The sequence below is a fragment of the Tenrec ecaudatus genome, chromosome 1 (assembly GCF_050624435.1).
Source record: "Tenrec ecaudatus isolate mTenEca1 chromosome 1, mTenEca1.hap1, whole genome shotgun sequence".
Classification (NCBI taxonomy): domain Eukaryota; kingdom Metazoa; phylum Chordata; class Mammalia; order Afrosoricida; family Tenrecidae; genus Tenrec; species Tenrec ecaudatus.
In genome coordinates, this window is record NC_134530.1 from 218,328,156 (window position 1) to 218,349,762 (window position 21,607).

A 21,607-nucleotide genomic window follows, 5' to 3' on the forward strand; every position below is an offset into this window, starting at 1 on the left:
TCGTTCTCCGAAAGAGCAGCTCGTGGGCTTGAACTGCCCGCCTTTTAGTTAAGAGCCCAGGGCTTTAACCACTGCTCCACCTGAGCTTCTGCAACTAACAAGTAACAAGACTCCTTCTTTTTAGTAATAAAGACCTTGTGTACTTGGAGACTTTAGGTGTTTTAATTAAACAGATTTGACTTAATTGAAAAATAAAATTATATGCTTAATAATTGAAAGGATAAATATACATAACAAACAGGATCACTATGAGCTGGAATCACTCAGTGGCAGTGAGTTTGTTCTCGGTTGGTCAGGTCATGCCCACTGCTGTCAAGTCCATTACAACTCACAGGAGCCTCCAGGACAGAGTGGAACTGCTCCCTGAGGTTTCTGAGGGGCACGGAGGGGACAGTCTCGTCTTCTGTGGAGCAGCCGTGACCTCCTTACAGTATATAGCGTTAGTGATATCCTTGCTTATTTCACTGAGGAGGAAACTGAGTCATTGAGCCCAACAGAGAACTCACTTTACTTACACTCACTAGGTCACATACGAAGGGGCTTCAGAAGGTTTGTGGGGAAATTCCACTTTTCTGTGAAACTTCGGAAGCCCCCTCCTATTATTGTGCTTATCACTTGTATTATCTTTTGACTGTGGGCCACGTGTGCATTCAGATTTTTGTTAAAAAGTCTAATAGAAATTCCACACAGTTAGTATAATTCCCTCAATGGTAAGGAGAGTGTGCAGGAGGACTTCACAAAGGTCATGGAATTCCATTATCCAAAGCAGTTGGAAGCGCTCCTTATAGTTTATTTACAATGATGTTAAACAGAAAATCACAGGGTTTTAAAGTTAGATTGTGTTATGAATACTATATTTTTTAAGCTTTCAGGATTATTTCTGACCATTCAGAGATGATTTTAGTACTCTTGGTATGACATTTTATGTGAATCTTGAACCAGAAAGTTAATTAAGAAATCAAAAACGTTTTATAATGCATTATATAGACAATTGTATAAAATCTCAAATTACCACAGAACTGCAGCGTAATTATGGACATTAAAAACTTTGGGAGTTGTTTTCTTTTTCCTTTTTTTTTTTTTAAGTTTCCAGTTCCCAAAGCAAGCAGGGTGGGGTGTGTGTTGGTGTGGTACTACTTGAACTATTAAGTCATTTGTTTGAAGCCCAAAATTTGGCTTTTTTACTGTAAGGTCAAAGTTGCATGGTATACATGTGAAAGCACAGGCAGCCCCTGGTACAGTTTATGTTTTGGTATGCCCTTGGAAACAGATTGCGAAATGAACTGGTCTCATCTGTTGTTTGTGGAGGACGTCGGGGTTTGTTTGAAGCTGCTCTGAATTACAAACTGTTGCATATGCATCGTTACAACAAAGCCCTCTCCAAGGAGCCACAGAATGAAAGAATGAAAAGTTACTAAAATGTACACAGGGACAGCATTAAACAAGTTTGTCAACAAACGATGTTTACTTGTGTTTTATCGACTACGCCAAGGCTTGACTGTGTAGATCATAACACACTCTGGATGACCTTGAGACTAATGGGGACTCCAGAACTGTTTCGTGGTGCTCATTCAGAACCTGTGCATGGATCAAGATGCACTTGTGCAAACAGAACAAGAGAGTGCTGCGAGGTTTAAAATCGCCATACGTATTCAATCGGTATGCTGAGCAGATCGCCAGAGAAGCTCCATCACATGAGGACTGCAGCGTCAGGATCAGAGGAAGGCCTATTAACAACCTTTGGCATGCACTTGGCCCGACCTGGGCTTGCTGAGAGTGACGAGGAATTAAAGCCCGTGCTGAAGAAGACCAAGGGTTGTAGCCTTCATGATGGATTATAGCTCAATGTCAAGAAAAAAAGAATCCTCACAAGTGGGTAACCATGATCAATGAAACAAGGGTTTTGCCTTGCTTGGATCCCTAATCAGTGCTCATGGAAGCAGTAGTCAGAGCAAATGACACATTGCATTAGGTAAGTCTGCACAAAACCTCTTTAACATGTTGAGAAGCAAGGATGTTTCTTTGAGGACTAAGGTGCTCCTGACTGAAGCCATGGTATTTTCGGTTACCTCCTCTGCATGTGAAAGTTGGACATTGAATAAGGAAGACCAAAGAATTATTGCATTTGAATTGTGGTGCTGGAGAAGAATATTCAAAGTCCCGTGGACTGCCAACAGAACAAGCAGCTCTATCTTGGAAGAAGGACAGCCAGAATGCAAAATGATGAGATTTTGTCTCTGTTATCAAGAGAGACTCGTCTCTGGGAAGGACGTCATGCTTGGTGAAGTGGAGGGCAGTGCAGAAGAGGAAGACCATTGCCGAGATGGATTGACCCAGTGACGTAACAATGGGCTCAAGCGTCAGCACAGTTGTGTGGGTGGTGCAGGACTGAGCCCTGTTTCGTTCTGTTGTACATCGAGACATTGTGAGTCTGAACTGGTTCACCATTACCTACTAGCAACAACGTAAGTTTGAGAACCCATAGTAATGTTTATTACTGGATACCATTTATAAACCAGCCACTGTACTAGGACTGGGAGAATCATTCAGCCATCAAATGTCCACTGATGGTCTCCATGTACCAACATGGTCCTCAGTTCTGGGGATACAGACCGAACAGCCAACCCTGTGCTGATGGCACTGAACTTCCTGAAATTGCTCTGTCCTCAGCTGAAGAGTCAGGTTTGTAAGTAAATAACAACAATAGAATGCATGTGAACCTGCTACAGTGGGAGAATAAAGGTACAGTCACTTTTGACATGCAACAAAGCGGGAATAGGCCTGGGAAGAAGAGGTCCCAGGACTTGGCGAGCAAAGGAAATGAAACTAAAGCCGTCTGGGGAGGGGCCTTTTACAAAGGAATGACCCTTCCTTTAGCTGTGCCTTTCCTTAAAGAAATGGGTATTAAGAACCTAGCAGTGTTGAGGGCAGGCGATCTTCTCAGAACCACTCTAGTGGGAAGGACAACGCACGTGCCTCAGGTAGATCTGCTTCTGAGCTAAAAGAGAATTCTGAGCTCTGAAATGCTGCCTTCTAGGCCCTTTGTCTCCCGCATACCTGCGGACTTTTTCCACCTGTTTCACAGTTTCAGGAATAAGGGAATTTAAGGAGGGGAAATGGCTAAATGAAGCCTTTTATATGAACCACAATCTTAATTCCGATGTCAACCTTCATGGGACTGATAATGGGGGAGCCTGCACTCAATTCTCTATGTGTCCTTTGCCAACCTCTGGATTTCCAGAGTGGACGAGGGAGCCCATGGAAAAGGCATTCTGAGTGTAATTCACTACTCCTGTGGATGCAAAAGAAAGTCCAGCCCCACCATGGGCAAGTCGCAAGAAATGCATTATGAAAGTTGGCCTTGGCATTTGAAAATATTTTACCAAGAATGGTATGGGAAGAGAAATAATTTTGTTGGCAGAAGTTTCATATCTATTTCATTTTTGTTAAAATTGGGAAATAATATTTTATATATATCTTAGAGATTTTTCTGACAATACTTACTAAAAAAGTTAAGTACCGCTTATATACTCTCAAGAAAAATAACCATTTCACTGAATGCATTGAGACATGAAGTCAACCTGTGTGCTTCAGTTATAGACTTTGGACTCCCAATAAATAGTTTTGATGTTGATCAACCTGGTTTGGGCATGATTCATATGTAAAGACATTTTCTTTGGTCTCTTTCAATATTATTTGCTAAGTTATTAGAATCACATCTTTAAATTAACTGAATGTCTTAAACCTCGAAGTTTTTGAAAGGTGCCCCAGCACTTTGCTTCACTTTGTTAATTAGTTAACTTTAATGACAAGTTTCTATGACAATGTCAGGAGCCAGGTAATTCAGTGGCAATTCCGTGCTCAGCTGTTACCCACCTAGCTTCTCCATGAGAGCAACACCGGACATCTGCTCCCATAAAGCCTATATCCTGCCAGGAGAGTGGGGGTGGGTGACGGTTCTGCTCTTGTACACGGACATGCTAGAAGTTGAAATTGACCTGATGCCCCAACAATAGCAAGAGGGTGTAGGGAATCACTTGCTGAAAGTATAAGTGGCGTGGTCTTTTTAGAAGCCAGTTGAACATTACCTAACTAAATCGTTTGGTGTCCAGCAGACATAATATCAGGGTGGTTCATGATGATGAAATGATGGAAGCAGTCCATCTTAATGGGACCATAATGGAAGTGTTTCATAATTCGTTTAGTCTATGTGATAGGTTTTTTTTTTTACGAACACACAAATTACTCTAAGACATTAAGTCTAGAAAACAGGTGATAAATATTAAGTCTAACGTGCTGTAATATATACATATGTTAAAATTTAATCCTATTTATTTATGAAAAGCTATATGTGTTGATGGATGCACAGAGGGGATATACAGAACTGTTAAAAAGGGATTCTTTTGAGTTAATTATGGAAATATGAGAGGAAAGGTTAGGCATATATATATTTAGTTTACATTTTTTACCATGTATGCTTGATAATCATCTTGATTAAAAGAGGGAAGACACCTTGAAATGAATTTGGTATCATTCCTGGATTATGATGACTGACTGATTGCTATGTAGTCATCGCATAAACTCAGGAAGAAAATCAACATCTTCGTCAGCTTTGGTTATACTGGGAAAATTATTTTTACTTTACTGACACCGTGTGGCCAAGCACAGTTATGTCAGCAGATTATTATTTAGCACTTAAACCGTGTTTTTGCCCAGAAAGTATAGTCTGCCTTAATATATCTATATCTGTACGAACAATAGAGTGTAGCCCAGCACCAGTACTTGGAAATTAATTTTATACCTTAACTTTAAAAAGTATCCTATAAAGTAAAAATGTAATCACTAGTTATGTAACCAGTTACTAGTATCTGCTTTGATGTTTTACCTACTGGTGTTTTTTTATTATGTATATATCCCCATTCAGTGTTTACTGAGTGAACTCTGAAGATACAGTGATGACCATAAACTCCATCTTACTGTCTGATGGGTAAGCTAGGTAACTGGGAAGAGTGGGGTGTTAGATGGAGCTAAAGAGAGACAAAGGGACCAAGCAAGCAGTCTCTTAGAGACCATAGAGAGTAAGTTTCCCCTTTCCCCCTAGGTCCCCCTAGGTGTGTGCCATTTTGAAGTTTGTTCTTAAGCTAGAGAAAAGGCTGTGTGTTTGAAGGGTTGAGAGAGAGCAGGTTGAATCAGCGTTGTTATGAAGACGGAGAAACGTTGATTCCAGAGAGATTTGAGGTGCCACGTCTGCAATCTTTGTTGATGAATTGGATAGAAGGGAAGGTGGTATGGAGCAGGGCATTTTTAAGGTTTGGGATATTGGTGCCATTCCGTGAGATGGGACATGGGACTGGAGTCAAGGCAGATGTACAAAGAAGATCACTTGTTGGGTTTTGGATGTCATGTATTTGAGGAGCCTTTGAGATACGCAAGAGGAACTGCTCAGCAGGCCACGCACGCATGAGTGACGTCTGTACGTTTGGATTGCATGCTAGCTGATGGGCATGGGGGATAGTTTTCAAAAAGGTGAGAAGTCAAGTAAGGTAAAAACTACAAAGTTCCTGTTTGCTGGAAGTCATAGGTGATTTTAGCAAGTACTGTTTTAGAGGAAGGATGCCAGGCTGGAGTGGATCCGGGTGTAGGGAGAATAATCAAATGGGAATTGTTCGCATAAACCAGTGTTTCCCAAAGATGGCGGGACTGCTCCCTGGGGGACCCTGGGACCACCCAGGGGCCTGCAAAAGTACTTTATCCTGGTCTGTGTGCTCTGAATGAAAGTCTTTCATTGCTAGCAGGCGGCTGAGGTTTTGGTTTTCTTTCTGAAGAGGAGGTAGTGGGACAAATTAAGTTTGGGAACCTGTGGTATAAGCCTGCTTTACAGAGCAGTTTGTGAAGAGGTGGAGGTGTGAGGACCTGTTGAACAATGGGCGAGTTGTTGACTGAGTGCTTTGTTTCTAATGGACATATTTGAAAGTCAAGTAGGAAGGAGGCTGTTGAGAGGTAAATAGCTAAGAGTCCCCAAAAAAACCCACCATTTCACTTTTACTCAAAACCTACTTCAGTACCTGGTTTTGCCACCTGAACCAAATCTGAAGGGGTGACAAAAACTAGTGTTCAGCGGGTGTTTGGCTGCGGCCTCCCCAGAGCAGGGCCATTGCCAAGCTGCTTCCCTGGAGGAGGCTTGGCATCCAGTTGCCATAACTTTGAACATCACATGTTAGTGTTATTTTAGGTTTTATGTGTTATGTGCTATGATTTGGTGTAGGGTTAGGGATCCTAACATTTCTTTCCTTAGAAGTTCTCGTTGCTTTTTTGCTTCACTGTTTTGCCCCATGAAAGGTTTTCTAGGAACACTACTTTTGGATAGTGGGGGAAACTTATATAGGAGAAAGGAAGAAATATAATTAAAAATACAGTATTTCCGAGGAAGCAACTGGGCTGAGGTTCATCAAAGAACCTTGGGAAGTATGGACACAATGTCATTTCTTTGTAAAAATCACAAATTTTAATGACTTCTTAATACAGTAAGGAGCCCTGGTAATGGTGTAGGTTATGCAGCAGGTTGCTCACTACAAAGCCAGCAGTTTGAATCCACCAGGCACTGCTTGGGAGACAGATGAGGCTGTCTGCTCCCCTAAAGATTGACAGTCTGGGAAGTCCTGAGGAGTTCTGTGTACTACATAGTCACTGTGAGTTAGAATTGACCCAGTCGCAGTAGGTTTAAGTTTGGGTCTTAACACAGTATGTCGGGATTTCTATTTTAAAAAATAAATGCTAACAGTAAAATAGGAAGCCAACCAAATGCTGTACACCGCCGTGCCCTGTCCTCTGTAACACTCTAGGATCATACTCAGATACTTACATGACATATTCACTTAAATTTCGTTGTGTTTTAAATTTTTTATTATTATTTTTTTAAAACTGTGTTCCTTCACTCCACAAAACAACAGCCAACTGGCAGTCAGCTATGCCTGGAGAAGAAGAGCCAGGGAAATCGGTTAGCACTACAGCGGAACTGAGAATGGGGAAAATGCCCATCCATTGGTTTACGTGTAGCTCTGTCCACTTAAATTTCTGTGGAATATCTCTATCCTAGGGATCCTCCTACAACTTCCCAGCAGGTGTTTTCTCTCATGTCTCTCCATCTCAGTAAAGGGTAAGGTCAGGAGTTCAAACCACCAGGTGCTCTGAGGGAGAAAGACTAGGCTAAGTCATGGAACCGCCCCAGGGGCAGTTCTACCCTGTCCTGTAGGGTCGCTGTGAGTCGGCATCGCCTGGATGGCCCTGAGTTTAAGTAAATGGTTCTCTAGGTTGCTCAAGATATAAGAACCTAGAAATCACCTGGATTCTTCTCTTTCCCTCAATTCCCACATATTCAGTAACCTTGAATTGTCAGGCATGAGAGGAATATTTGAAAGTTCAAATATGGAAGAAACAAAGCCAAGAGAGGTGCTGAGCTCGCTCAGAGGAGTGTAAACTTAGAGCCTTGAGGCTTATTTATCATTAGCAAGAAGAGGGGGAGGAGGGCAAAGCATCATTGGGAAGCACTCATATTTCCTGTGATACCTGTGAAATGGAAATTTGAAATTAAAACCTTACTCATCAAATATTAATGTTTTTTAATAAATCATTTTATTGGGGCTCATACAACTCTTATCACAATCCATACATACATCGATTGAGTAAAGCACCCTTATACATTCGTTGCCCTCATCATTCTCAAAATTCGCCTTCCGCTTGGGTTCCTGGGATCAGCTCAATTTCCCTTTTTCCCTCCTCCTCCCTCCCCGCTCCTCCCCCTCGATCATGAACCCTTAATAATTTCTAAATTATTATTTTATCTTACCTTACAAATATTGTTTTATAATAATCTACTTGATACAAAATACCCCAAAAGTCAAAGACATGAGTTTTAAATAATTATTAAAGCAGATTTTAAAAAACATTTAGCAAATACTTGAAATTAAAATAATTCTTCGTGTTCATAGCTTTCATTTTGTATGCATTAAAATATATAGACTTATATTACAAATGTACTTTTAAGAATCCTTTAATTTTTAAGCCATTTAAATAATTATTTGTATTTTCAAATATTGATACCGTATACACTTGTATAAGCCAAGTTTTTCAGCCCATTTTTAATGCAGTTTTTGTGATAAAATTAGGTAGGTACCTTGGCTGATATGCGGGTCGGCTTATACTCGAGTCTATACCGTACTAAAAAGTAAGTCACGTTGTTGGCTTGTTCTTGCGAACAGCCCACTGTCATCAAGTCAGTTCTGACTCCTATCAAACTTAGAGGCTTTCTGTGGTTTCCGAGATGTAAATTTTTATGGGAGTAGACAGCCTCACTGTCTGTCTTCCACAAAGTGAAGGCAGTTAGCAGCTCTCCATCCACCTAGCCCACAGTGCCACCAGGGCTCCTTATTCTGATTCTTATTAACAACTTAAAAAAATTAAATGTATACATTTTACTACCTTTTAAAGCTATTAGGAACAAACCCACAGTAATCTAAAGTTAGGTATTTCGAACCTCCAAACTGAACTATATACCTAATTATTTTTTGGAGAAATTCTTAGAGGTCTGGGTCAAGCTTAATATATATATGCTTTAATATATTTTATGTTTTAATAGCAATTCTTCAGAGTGTCACACACGTGAAGAGCCATTTAAAATATCTGTATTTACTTTGGAAAAAGTCCGTTGCACATTGTCTTAAAGTACTGTAAGTTAGATAACTTGATAACTGCCGTGCCAGCTGAATTAGATCACCATTCTGGAACTATAGAACAAATCTACAAAGAGGCTATGGTCATGTTTTGTAGTGTTTGATGATATATAAAAGTTGCTTTACTTATAAGCTCTAATATACCATTTCCCAGGTTTAATACCCTATAGTTAATATGATTCAGTGATGAATAAAAAAAACATTTAAACCCTTACTTTATAAGTAAAACAATACTTGTTCTTTATCGTGAACTTGCAGTCACGTGTTACCTCATTCATACTCCCCTTTGTTTTCTCCACTCTCGTCTACAGAGTAATTATTTGGTGTTCATGGCAGAACTCTTCTGGTGGTTTGAAGTTGTGAAGCCATCGTTTGTGCAGCCACGTGTGGTCTGCCCACAAGGAGGTAATCAACCCATCCCTCCCGCCTTTCCTCCACCCTTCCTTCCTTTTAATATTGCCTTTTTTGGTGATGGTTTACACAGCAGTTTAGGTTCCTCTGTTAGTCTGGGTGGACTAGAGAAATTCATGTGTATAAGAAAGCTTTATATAAAGAGTACTTATGCACTAAGAAAACATCCTAGCCCAGTCCAGATCAAGTCCATAAGTCCGATATTAGCCCATATGTCCGGTATCAATCTATAAAGTATTCTTCTGACTTAGGAAACACATGCAATGATGTCGAATGCAGGACGATCATAGGCCAGTGGGTGGGAAGTCTTGTGGATCCAGTGGCGGTATAAGCATCTCAGCACTGGCAGGACTCTCCACGTGGCTTCTCCAGCTCAGGGCACTAGCATAGCTCTATGTGTCTTGTCAGCTGCAATGTCTTCCAGAGAGTCAGTATGTGTCCTGCCTCCAGCGAGTTAGTTATCTCCTTAGTACCTCCAAATGAGGTCATCAGGCTGTGACCTGATTGACAGGCTCAACTCCACCTCTTTACTCCTAAATCTCAAATTAACAGCAGATTATGTAATTACCACAGTGCCCATTCAACAAATTTCTACACACATTGTTCCATGGCCTGGATTACATTCTTCACAGTGCATGAATATTCTCGTCATTCTGTTCTGGTTGTTCTGTTTCTGTTCATCTAGTTTCCTTGCACCCTTATATTCACATCTCTGTTTTACAGTTGACCTGTAAATGATTTGGTGATCAGTCTTTTTAATTTTAAGTGTTCTATACGCAAACAAAATAGAATAAACTCAGATGGTTCTTCTTTTGGAAGGGAAATCCACTCCTGTTTAAAATTTCATCTGTTATTACTGATTCTTAATATTTTAGCCTTTAGAACCATCGGGTTCTCTGTGAGAGGCAACTAAGGTGAGTAGGAAAGGAGGAGGGGAATGGAGAGAATGACTCTGAGTTTGAAACTGGGCGGTGTGGAAACTTTAGCTTTCACGGTTTTCCACACTCTTCTGTTTGCTTCTCTAACCCTCGTCCCTACCTTTTATGCCTTAGCAGAGTCTAGGTTTATTTATCTCTTTATTTAACCATTATAGTTCAGCCCTGTGACTTGAACTTGCCATAAAACTGTAAAATGTTTTAAGTGCGTTTTTAAATCTAACAGGTTTGTGGTTCTTAGAATATCATGATCTACTGATGCACCTAATAACACCTATAATTAGAAATAAAGCCCATTGAGGTTGAGTTGATTGCAGTTCATGGCAGCCCCATCTAGCACTGAGTAACTGCCCTGTAGGGTTTTCTTTGCTGTGATTGTTTGACAGAGCTTTCTTCTGAAGAAAAATAAGAGGTTACTGCAAAAATCCCTAGACACAAGGAACGAAGAATTTTCCAGAATTTTCTCTGATGGAGTATTGCAGTTAGCAAAACAAATCTTCATTCCTTTCTGTTAAAAAACCAGGTGCAATTAATTAATTAATTAAAACCCCAGATGCTTTAAAAAAATTTTAATAAATCATTTTATTGGGGCTCTTATAGCAATCCTTGCATCCATTGTGTCAAGCACATCTGGACATATGTTGCCATCATCCCTCTCAAAGCATTCTCCTTCTACTTGAGCCTTTGGTATCAGCTCTTCTTCTTTTTTGTTTTCCCTCCACCCTCATGAACCCTTGATAAATGGTAAATCATTATTTTCATACCGTACACCGTCTGCTGCCCCCCTTCCCCCATGTTTCTGTTCATCATCCTGGGCAGACACTTATTTTTATAGGGGAAAAAAGTGGTCGTAAACTATCAGTTGCGCCCCACTCAAGCCCTTTCTGCCCAAACAACCTATGGATCCGTTGCTTTCGGCCGTCCGCGGCTGCGTGAAACACGGTGGTGTGCATCCCAGCCGCTCAGCCGCTTTGCTGACCTCCACGTTTGCTATTCCAATAACTACCTCCCTCCAAAAGGAAAGAGAGGAAGCGCTCAGCAGGGAAGGAAAAATGTGTAACCAAGGTGGGGGTGGCATGTCCTGCTAGAGAATGGAATGCGCCGACTTCAGGGAGCCCATTAAACCCCAGGCAGAAGGCTGTCAACTCTGTGGTAATGAGTATTTAATCCGTCTGACATGTCTCAGCTGCGCATGGCAGAATCTGACTCTTGAGGCATTATGTCATACAGAGTACTGTGGAGCAGTCCTGACCCTTCCCTACAGCAGTGAGGATCAGAACCAGCACTTGACAGCTGTCCATAACTTAGCGTAGGATTTTCACACGCACTGCTTTCCAGGGTTAGGCAAGCCCACTGTTCAAAATACGGAGCACCAGGCGTGGCACTAGCTCCCAAAGGCAGAAAACAGAAAAGTAAATTGAGTTGTCCTCCAGAATAATTTTTAAAAATGTAAACAATCCTCATGGGTGACCCCAGTGAAACTCTCCTCAAAAAGCCAAGGTGACCATATGAAATTGAAATCCTATGAAAGTGTTAGGAAAATTAAATGCTCAAATTTATTTGATTTTTAAATACCTGTATTTTATATTATGCCTTTCCCCTCAATTAACCTTAGTAAAATCCTTTTCTTTTAAAGCCAAAATACCTGAGGAAGGGTTTAAAGAAAATGTGGTTCTAGAAAGTACCGGTATTTAAAATGATAACTTTATTTTTTTTAATCGTTTCATTAGGGACTCATACAACTCTTACCACATTCCATACATACATCAATTGTGTAAAGCACATTTGTACATTCATTACCCTCATCATTCTCAAAACATTTGCTCTCCAACTAAGCCTCTAGCATATTTCCCCTCCCTTCCCGCTTTCCCCTCCCTCATGAACCCTTGATAATTTATAAATTATTATTTTGTCATATCTTTCCCTGTCTGACTTCTCCCTTCACCCACTTTTCTTTTGTCCATCCCCCAGAGAGGAGGTCACATGTAGATCCTTGCAATCGGTTCCCCCTTTCCAACCCAGTATGGCCACTGTCACCACTGGTCCTGAAGGGGTCATCTGCCCTGGATTCCCTGTGTTCCAGTTCCTATCTGTACCAGTGTTCATCCTCTGGTCTAGCCAGACTTGCCAGGTAGAATTGGGGTCATCGTTGCTACATCACACCCTGACTGGCCCGTCTCCTCCCCAATACCCCTCTACAAGGGGTTCTCCAGTGGCCAACAAATGGGCTTTGGGTCTCTACTCCGCACTCCCCCTCTCATTCACTCTGGTAAGATTTTTTGTTCTGATGATGCCTGATAACTGATCCCTTCAACACCTCATGATTGCACAGACTGGTGTGCTTCTTCCATGTGGGCTTTGTTGCTTCTGAGCTAGATGGCCACTTGTTTACCTTCAAGCCTTTTAGCCCCCAGACGCTATATCTTTAGATAGCAGGGCCCCATCAGCTTTCTTCGCCACACTTGCTTATGCACCCATTTATCTTCAGTGGTTGTATTGGGAAGGTGAGCATCATAGAATGCCAATTTAGTAGAAGAAAGTATTCTTGCATTGAGGGAGTACTTGAGTGGAGACCCAATGTCCTTCTGCTACCTTAATACTAAACCTATAAATATATGCACATAGATCTAATTCCCCAACCTCATATATAAATATATTTGAATATCTACATGTCTTTATCTAGACCTCTATAAATGTCCTTTGCCTCCCAGCTCTTTCCTCTGTTTCCTTTGACTTTCCTCCTGTCCCACTATCATGCTCAGTCCTCTCCAGGGTTTCAGCAATTCCTTGGTTACATTACCCTCAAAAATGCCCTACCAGGTTTCCCACACCTTCCTCACCACCGATTTGGATCACTTGTTTTTCCCTTGTTCCTGGGTTTGTTAACACCATTACCTTTCCCCCCACCTCCCCCTCTCCCATGTCCCTCTGAAACTGTTGGTCCCATTGTTTTCTCCTCCAGATTGTTCATCCAGCCTATCTTATTTAGACAGACCTGCAGAGATAATAACATGCACAAAAACAAGACAGAGCAAAACCAAGCAACAATATACAACAAAACAACAACAAACCAATGACAAAAAAACAAAACACAACAAGAAAGAAAAGCTTGTAGTTAGTTCAAGGATTGTTTGTTAGCCTTTAGGAGTGTTTTCCAGTCCAGTCTGTTGGGGCACCACGCCCTGGACCCAAAGTCCACCTTCAGCATTCCCTGGGGACCTCACCTCTCCGTTCCCTTGCTGTACTGTTGCACCCCCTTAGTGTTTTGTCTTGGTGTGGCGGGGTCAAATCGGGCGCAATTCCCACACTGTGTCTCTGGTGTTGTCCCCTGTGGGGCTATGGGTCAGTGAGGGACGTCATGTCTCATAGTGGGGCTGGCGACGTGGTCCTCTCCGTGGACTGGCTGCTCTAATCAGGAACATCGTCCTCACAGCCTGGTGGGGCAGGATGTGCTCCACTCTCTCCTTCTCCCCCTTCATCTGCTCCCATGTGCTCAGATCAAATGTGTCCCTCTCCCGGAGCTGCAGATTCAATGCCGTCTTTTGAAATAAATTCTTCTGGGGGGAGGAGCAGGTGTCCACTTAGTAGTAGGGATTGGGGCCAGCCCCCCAGACCTCTCCACTGGTTCCCTACTCCACGCCAGCATGTTGCATTCACACCTTGCAGCCCTGGGTTGAAGTCTGGTCCTTCTTTCCCTGTGGAGATATAAACAATACCCTCCCCTTGGGTGGGTTAGTGCCCTGTGCCCCCGCTACCCTAAAATGATAACTTTCATTGTACTATATGATTTCTCTAAAAGTAGCACGGGATTTTGAGGTTACGTTTAGAATATTTCTTTATGGTCCAGAATTCTTGAAATAACGTTGGAAGCCTGCTGAGCATATAAGTGTGAGGTTTTCTCTTCACTCTAGCTGAACCTGCGAGAGAGCGGTCTTCGGTCCCCGTCCTGAATGCTGCCAAAAGGAGTGTCTTGGAGAGCTCGTGTAGTTCTGACTTCAGTTCAAGGTACATTCCCGAATGACTTCAGTTTCGCAAGTTCTTTTCTCATTCACTAATGGAATTGCAAAATTGTATTATATTAAATATGGTTATTTTATTTCAGTTGGAAATTGCTTTTAATTATATTACTAATGCATGTTTTTAATGTAATTGGAAATTTCTGAAGGAATATTTAATATATAGGCTTTTGTGAGCCATACTGAAAATATTGTCTAAAACAACCACTTTAGTCTTTCTTTGTAAATGAGAACCGTCTAAATACTAGGTTGCTCATGGGAATCAGGGAGACATTTTGGAATTTTATGTGGGTTTGAACATTTTTTAAGATGGTATTTAAAATTTCTACGGCAGTGTCTCTGACTGCTTTGTTTACGGCCATCATTGAGTGATGACAACCAAGTCCTTATGGAGTTGTGAATCTGCATCTCGTGTTTCAGTTCTTAGTATCAGGACCTGACTGAAAACAGTTCAGTGTCCTCCCATTAGTATCAGGATCATCCTGATGATCGGACCGATTCTGGGTCGTTCGTTTGTAGCAGATCGTGTGAGTAGCTTTTCAATGTATGCTTATTAGAACCTTTTGACATCGGCTCTGTTCCGTATGATTTTTTTTAAGTGTAAAATGAATGCCATTATAATTTTAGAAATGGAAGCAAATCTATTAAAGAGTATCCTTAAGTGTGATAATGTTGGGTAATGCATCTTTTTAATTATAAGTTATATTAAAATGATAAGAAATGCAAAGTACTTTCTATATGGATAACATTATGAACTTACAGGAAGCCATTACCCCCTCTGTATTTCAAAAGTTCTCAAGTGCCCGCTAATGAATGTGAATCTCAAAGCTTAACAGAACCCTGACCAGACCCATGACCTGTTGGGCTCTTTACTTGTGTGATTGTCTGAAGTTCATAAAGCTTTTCCTACAAGTTAAATAGCATTCCTTCCCTTATCCTCTGATTTACTGTTTATTATGACTCTTCTTTCCACACCTTTTAAGTTTTCTATTCCATAACTGCCTCTGAGATTTACCACGAAGAACTTAGGTTAGAAAATTAATTATCTAGAAGCACCTCCGTATTTTTCTCCATGGAAACCTACTTTCAGTGTATTTATTTCATCAGTGCTTTCTTAGGTTGGTTATATAGAGACATGTTCTTTGAAAATGTAGAGGATGGGCCCAGTATTCTAGGTTGTCACTCTTAATCTTGCAAATCTCAGCAACTTTCTACTTGCAAAGCGTAAATTACCTCCTCTTATTATTTTTAGAAATCTGAATGGTCAGTCTTCCAAGTTTCTAACACTGGAGAATGCCTTAATTTAAGTTCCCTTGAAGACTTAGCTTCTCTGTGTCTCAGAGACATCCAGACGGCCACCTTTCCACATCTTCCCCAGCAGAGCAACTCTTCTAACCAAGATGTGTGGCTAAATCATTTTCCTTATGGAATCTTTAAAGGTGTTATCTTTCTGGGCTCCCGAAAACCGTTGCATACTGATAGTTCTCCATTATAGCCTCATTGTAGAACTTAAGAGAAAGCATTCAAGGGTTTCTTCTCCCTAGTAATAATGCGGTCATGCCTACAAATGTTACTGCATCCAAACAATGATCTTAGAAGAAACAAAAGACAAAAAAACTCAAAGTGGATCAAAGACATTCCCAGAAGGTATACCAGATCAAAGCCCTCTCTGCAAATGTGAAAATAGAGCAACTCATAGGAATTGCAAATAGTTTAGCCATTATTTGGTGGGGAGGGGGGCGGTGACAATAAATGTTAATAACTTGGTATACAGGAATACCCTTACATCCATCTAAGAGAGAGCAGAAACTAGAAATGGACTTAGGAAGGATTTAAAAACCAACAAAGCCAAGGTGTAGCCTGAGAATTCTCCGGTAGTTGTAGCAAATGAACAGAGGGAAAGTGTGATGACAGTTCAGTCGGAAAAGGCCCAGAGAAGTAGATGAACATTTGCTATAAGCACATTCCTCAAGGGTGGTTGCTTTTGGAAGAGCTCACTTGAATTAAATGAAGAGCATGTAGATAGGCGTGACTATTTCCCTTTAAATTCTCTGGCTGATTTGTTCATCTCAGTTGTTTTAATCAAAAGATAGTGTGGTGCGAGGGAACTACAGGAGCCACTATATCCTGTTTTTTAATGTATTCTCCTCCAGTGATGGGTAGGAAGGCTGAATTTCTGTGTTTGACTTCGAGACTGGGGTGTGGGCAGATGTAAAACGTAGAAGGAGGAAACAAAGACGACAGGTTGATTTGGGCAAATATCAGTATAATCAAGTAGATTGTTTCATCTGCTACGTCAGTTGGAATAGGGTGGCGTTAGGAAATAGTAACCTTCCTATCCTTGGAGGCACTGAGGTCTGAAAAGTATTGCTCTCGCTTTGAAGTTAGAGATGTACAGGTGCAGGTCTGTGAACGGGGAGGCTACCAGGGTCAAATATTCCTAGTGTACAGATTGAGATTGTTGTTCTTGTTAGTTGGCATTTAGTCTGTTCAACAGAACTGAAGCTCTGAACTGCTTTGTTTATTGCTGCCATTGAGAGATCTGCCCAACAGATGAAACAATGCCCAGTCCTGTGCTATCCTAATAATCATAATTTAGATGGTCATGAATCATACCCATCATTTAGACTAGGCCAGAATATTTTAAATTGATGCATCTGTTTTTTCTATTGTAACATGAAAATAATATGCCAAATCTTAACTCAAAAAGATGTGATATGTATGATAATGTTTCAAGCTCTTTCTCTGAAAGAAAAATATGTAGAAATACTTATTGTGATCACAGAAATTCTTTGATTTAAGCAAAAAAAAAACTTTTGTAGAATTGGAAATTGGAGGTGATAATATTGTTTAAAACCCTAGCTATTCTGTCTAAAGAGTATATTTAAGAAATAAAATATCATGTGGATTTTCCCATTTATTTTCCTTTGCAGTGAGGAAGGAGCTGCCTTCACCCAGTCTCATCATCGTTTGCCTTCGAGACAGCCACGTCCCCACGCTCACGCTTCAGCCTCAGGTAATGTATGTGAAGGGTTCTAGGCAAGTGCTTTTTAAACCGGAAATGACTGAAAATAGAGGTGACTAAAATCCCTGTTCTTTGTCCTGGAAGGTAACTGTGACACGCACACTAAGAAGAACTGTTTCTCTGCGCTTGCTTTTCTTAATAAGAGATAGCTAATTCTCCAAATGCACCTACTTAAAGTTTGCAGTTAATGCATTGAGGATGTGAACTGCTCCGTGGCTTTAGCATAGACATTGTCTCATGATCTCAGTGGCTTTTCTTTTTCCGTGTGCAGGAGGCATTAGGAGGTCCTCATCCATGTCTCATGCTGATGGCTTCATAGGCACATGGCCCAAAGAGAAAAGGTCAGTAAGCAAGGGGGCTGTTCTTTGTGCATTCACACTGCCCAGAAATGCGAACCTCACCCAGCGTCCGTCTCTCCGTCTACACGTTTCCTAGCACCCACGTTCGAAAAGGACGGCCTGGGCAGGGGCTAAAGGTCCAACGCAAGGAGAGGGCCGGGAATGCCCTCGAAGGCAATGTGATCGTGAGAAATGGAGAAAGAAAGGAATTAGAATTTCAGATATTTTTGTTCAATGCTATCAAAAGAAAACATTTCTGAAGTTATTGAAGAATTTTCTCTTTTTTCTTTGTGTTTAGGTCATCGGTGCATGGAGTCTCATTTGATATTTCTTTTGACAAAGAAAGTAGTGTACAGAAATCCACTCCAAACAGAGGAATCATTCGTTCTATCAGTAATGAAGGACTTACTCTGAACAACAGTCGTGTTCCTAAACACATTAGGAAAAATTTGTCCTTCAAGCCAGTGAATGGAGAAGAGGAAGCAGAGAGCATTGAAGAAGAACTGAATGTAGACCCTCACCGTGACCTCAAGTCTTATGAGCCCCTTAATACAAACGAACTAAATGCTAATGAAAACACTCCTTACAAGCTTCCAAATGGAGCGTTGCAAAATAGAATGCTGCTAGATGAGTTTGGCAATCAGATCCTAACGCCAAGTATCGAAGAAGCATTACAGATCATTCATGATACTGAAAAATCTCCCTCCACACCTCAGCCCGACCAAATTGCCAATGGCTTCTTTCTCCATAGCCAGGAAATGAGCATCCTAAATTCAAATATCAAGCTCACTGAGTCTAGCCCTGACAACCTCTCTGACATGAAAGGTGCCTTGAGTCCCGTCACCGACAACACGGAAGTAGACACTGGAATCCATGTTCCTTCTGAAGATATTCCGGAAACGATGGACGAAGACTCTTCTCTGAGAGATTACACTGTCAGCTTGGACTCCGACATTGATGACGCCTCGAGGTTGCTGCAGGATTATGACCTGAGGGGCGGCGGCTCCAGGGAAGCGTTGAGTCCCTGCCCCAGTACCATAAGTACCAAGTCCCAGCCAGGCAGCAGCGCCTCCTCCAGTTCCGGGGTTAAAATGACCAGCTTTGCCGAGCAGAAGTTCAGGAAGCGGAATCACACTGATGGGAAAAGCAGCGGAAGCAGTTCTCAGAAAACGACGCCCGAGGGTTCTGAGCTGAACATCCCGCATGTGGTCGCCTGGGCACAGATTCCAGAAGAAAAGGGCCTTCCACAAGGACGGGACACCACGCAGCTGCTGGCTTCTGAAATGGTGCATCTTCGCATGAAACTCGAAGAGAAGCGGCGTGCTATAGAAGCCCAGAAGAAGAAGATGGAAGCGGCGTTCACCAAACAGAGGCAGAAGATGGGGAGGACCGCGTTCCTGACCGTGGTGAAGAAGAAAGGAGACGGGGTCTCCCCTCTCCGAGAGGAAGCAGCTGGGGCTGAAGATGAGAAAGTGTATACTGATCGAGCAAAAGAAAAGGAACCCCAGAAAGCTGCAGGTCAAAGGAGCAAGTCTCTGGCCGACATCAAAGAAAGCATGGAGAATCCTCAAGCCAAGTGGCTCAAATCTCCGACCACACCTGTCGACCCGGAGAAGCAGTGGAGCCTGGCAAGCCCCTCGGAGGAAACTTTAAATGAAGGGGAGATTTTAGAGTATACAAAATCCATCGAGAAGTTGAACTCATCCCTGCATTTTCTACAGCAAGAAATGCAGCGCTTGTCTCTGCAGCAGGAAATGTTAATGCAGATGCGAGAGCAGCAGTCCTGGGTGATTTCACCGCCACAGCCCTCTCCACAGAAACAGGGTCGGGATTTCAAACCTGCCAGGCAGACAGGCCTGCCGTCGCCCGCAGCGCCCTTCTCTTCAGACCCCCCTCGCCCGGCTCACCCGTCTCCACAGTCTTCCAACAGGAAAAGCGCATCCTTTTCGGTGAAGAATCAAAGGACTCCTAGGCCAAATGAGTTAAAGATTACACCTTTGAATCGCACCTTGACGGCCCCTCGGTCTGTGGATAGTCTTCCTCGGCTAAGGAGGTTTTCACCGAGTCAGGTTCCGATTCAGACGAGGTCGTTTGTGTGTTTTGGAGACGATGGGGAACCTCAGCCGAAGGACTCCAAACCTAAGGAGGACATCAAAAAGGAGGACTTGGACTCCCCAGAGGCTCTGGGTCGGCACCCACGTAATCCAGAAGACAAGGAGACCAAACCATTGCGGTCCACAGTGGCTGAGGTCCTGTCCCAGCCCATCACGGAGACTGTGTGCCTAACACCGAACGAGGACCAGCGGAGTCAGCCCCCAGAGCCGCTTCCTAAACTGACTTTTCCACCGACAGCCCTGAAAAATGTCAATCTCATTGAGGTGTCCCTCTCCGACTTGAAGCCCCCTGCAAAGGTGGAGGCAGCCGATGAAAAGTCCGACGGGGAAAGTGCGAACGAGCAGTGTGATGGGGACCAGAAAGTGTGCTGCGGCTTCTTTTTCAAGGTAGCGCCGTCTGCAGGGCCTGGGGATGCGCACTAGAAGGGGCTGCTTCTGGTTCCGAGCTGGGGTGCTCGCTGCCTCCCACCCTCCCTTGCTGTCCGGTGATAATTTGGTATTCCCCTTGGCAGACACTTGTACCCGCCAGCACACTGATTCCTAGAAAAGCCTTCTCATGGTGGCTTCCCGGCTGTAGCACGCCCCTCCATGAGCAGGCAGCGTACCGTTTACACACACTCGTTTTCTGCCCTCTGCCTCCTTGAACAATGGAGACTCCTCACATCTCTTCACAAAGAGTCCACTGCCAATTTGTCAGAAGCTCATAACGTAGCATTGGAGGAAGTATATTTTAGATTTAATTGCTTTTGTCATTCTTGTTGTTGGGGTGGTTTTGTTGTTGTTGTAGTTTTTCCCCTCATCTTGACCATCATTTCTTACATACTTGGTCTTTTCCAAAGCATTTCCATTCTAACCAGACAGGATCTAACCAGGTGACACATTTTTAAAAGCTCCTGGAGTTTGAACACTTGTCATCCAAACAGCCCCTCTGGAAAGGGCCTAGCGCATAGCCATGAATCTGCACTGGTCATAGATGCAGCCCACTCGTACAGCCCTCTTGCCAACTGATCGGTTGCTCTTAATGGTGTAGAGCCTGTCATTGTTTCATAGCTAATTCCAAAGCCTAAGAAGTCCTGGTCCTAGTGGTTACGCCCCGTAAGTATCCTCTCTGGTAAAGGGCCGATTCGTGTCCTTTGCCCTTGTTTAATTGGGTTGTTTTGCTGTTGAGTTGTTAACAAGTTTTAGAGATTTGGCCCTTAACAGATAGCTCATTCGCAGAGGTTTTTGCCCAGGCTGTGGGTCATCTCTTCAGCCCCTTAACGCAGTCTTGATGAGCATGAGGGTTCACTCTTTGCTCCGAGGGAGAAAGAGCGGCTTTCTGCCCCAGACAGAGTTCCCGCCTCAGAAACCCCAGGGGCAGCTCTGCTCTGCCCTGCAGGGTTGCTGTGTGCCCGAGCTGACTTCATGGCAGTGCGTTTGCGTTCTTTTGAGTTCTCTATTGTAGCTCCTGCTGCTCTTGCATCGATTGCTGTAGTTGACAATCTTGGTTTTTAAAAAAAAAAAAACCTAGGTCCATAATTTTGTACTTTGCTGAAGAATTTGGAAGCCCTCTCTGAACTGGGGCTGTCCCTAATGATTCAGGTGGAAACTAGGGCAGGCCCTCATGACCCATGATCATAAACTAGCTCTCAGATTGGAGGCTGCCAGAAGATACAAGGATAATTGTGCCCAGCTGCTCTTCAGAGAAAAAAACCTTCAAAATAGCTCAAAACCCACTAAGCAAGTTATAAGAACCTTACCCTTTTTTTTTTTTTTTTAAAAAGCAGAAACAGCAGTAGTTGGCATTTAAGTGGTGTAACTTTGGATGACTAATTTTTTTGGTACTGTTACCTGAGTTTTCTTGACTGTACAAATATTTTAAATATAACTAATATGTAGATTTTAAATCTAGAGGGAAATCCCTCACCATAAGTTGTTAATGCTCCCTCATCCCCCCCCCCAAAAAAAGAGTCTTTTTTTTTAAGTGGCTGTTCTTTTAAAATATTTTAGGTTTTCGAAAGAATGAAATTAAAAAATGTTCCTTACTGCTTGGTAGAGCT

General features: G+C 42.4%; 1 protein-coding gene and 1 non-coding gene across 6 annotated transcripts in view; one reads left to right on the forward strand and one right to left on the reverse strand.

Annotated features, from left to right (window-relative positions):
* Positions 1-21,607, forward strand: part of CAMSAP2 (calmodulin regulated spectrin associated protein family member 2) — a 124,415-nt gene that overhangs the window by 95,126 nt on the left and 7,682 nt on the right. For all 5 annotated transcript variants that reach the window (XM_075528804.1, XM_075528791.1, XM_075528798.1 and 2 more), the window contains 5 exons: positions 9,041-9,134; positions 13,987-14,080; positions 17,025-17,107; positions 17,388-17,457; positions 17,753-19,955. In XM_075528804.1, coding sequence (XP_075384919.1) covers positions 9,041-9,134; positions 13,987-14,080; positions 17,025-17,107; positions 17,388-17,457; positions 17,753-19,955 — 2,544 coding nt within the window. The remainder of the gene's footprint in view (positions 1-9,040; positions 9,135-13,986; positions 14,081-17,024; positions 17,108-17,387; positions 17,458-17,752; positions 19,956-21,607) is intronic.
* Positions 6,922-7,060, reverse strand: LOC142437708 (small nucleolar RNA SNORA46). Its single transcript, XR_012782238.1, has one exon. It is a non-coding gene; the product is annotated as a small nucleolar RNA SNORA46 (small nucleolar RNA).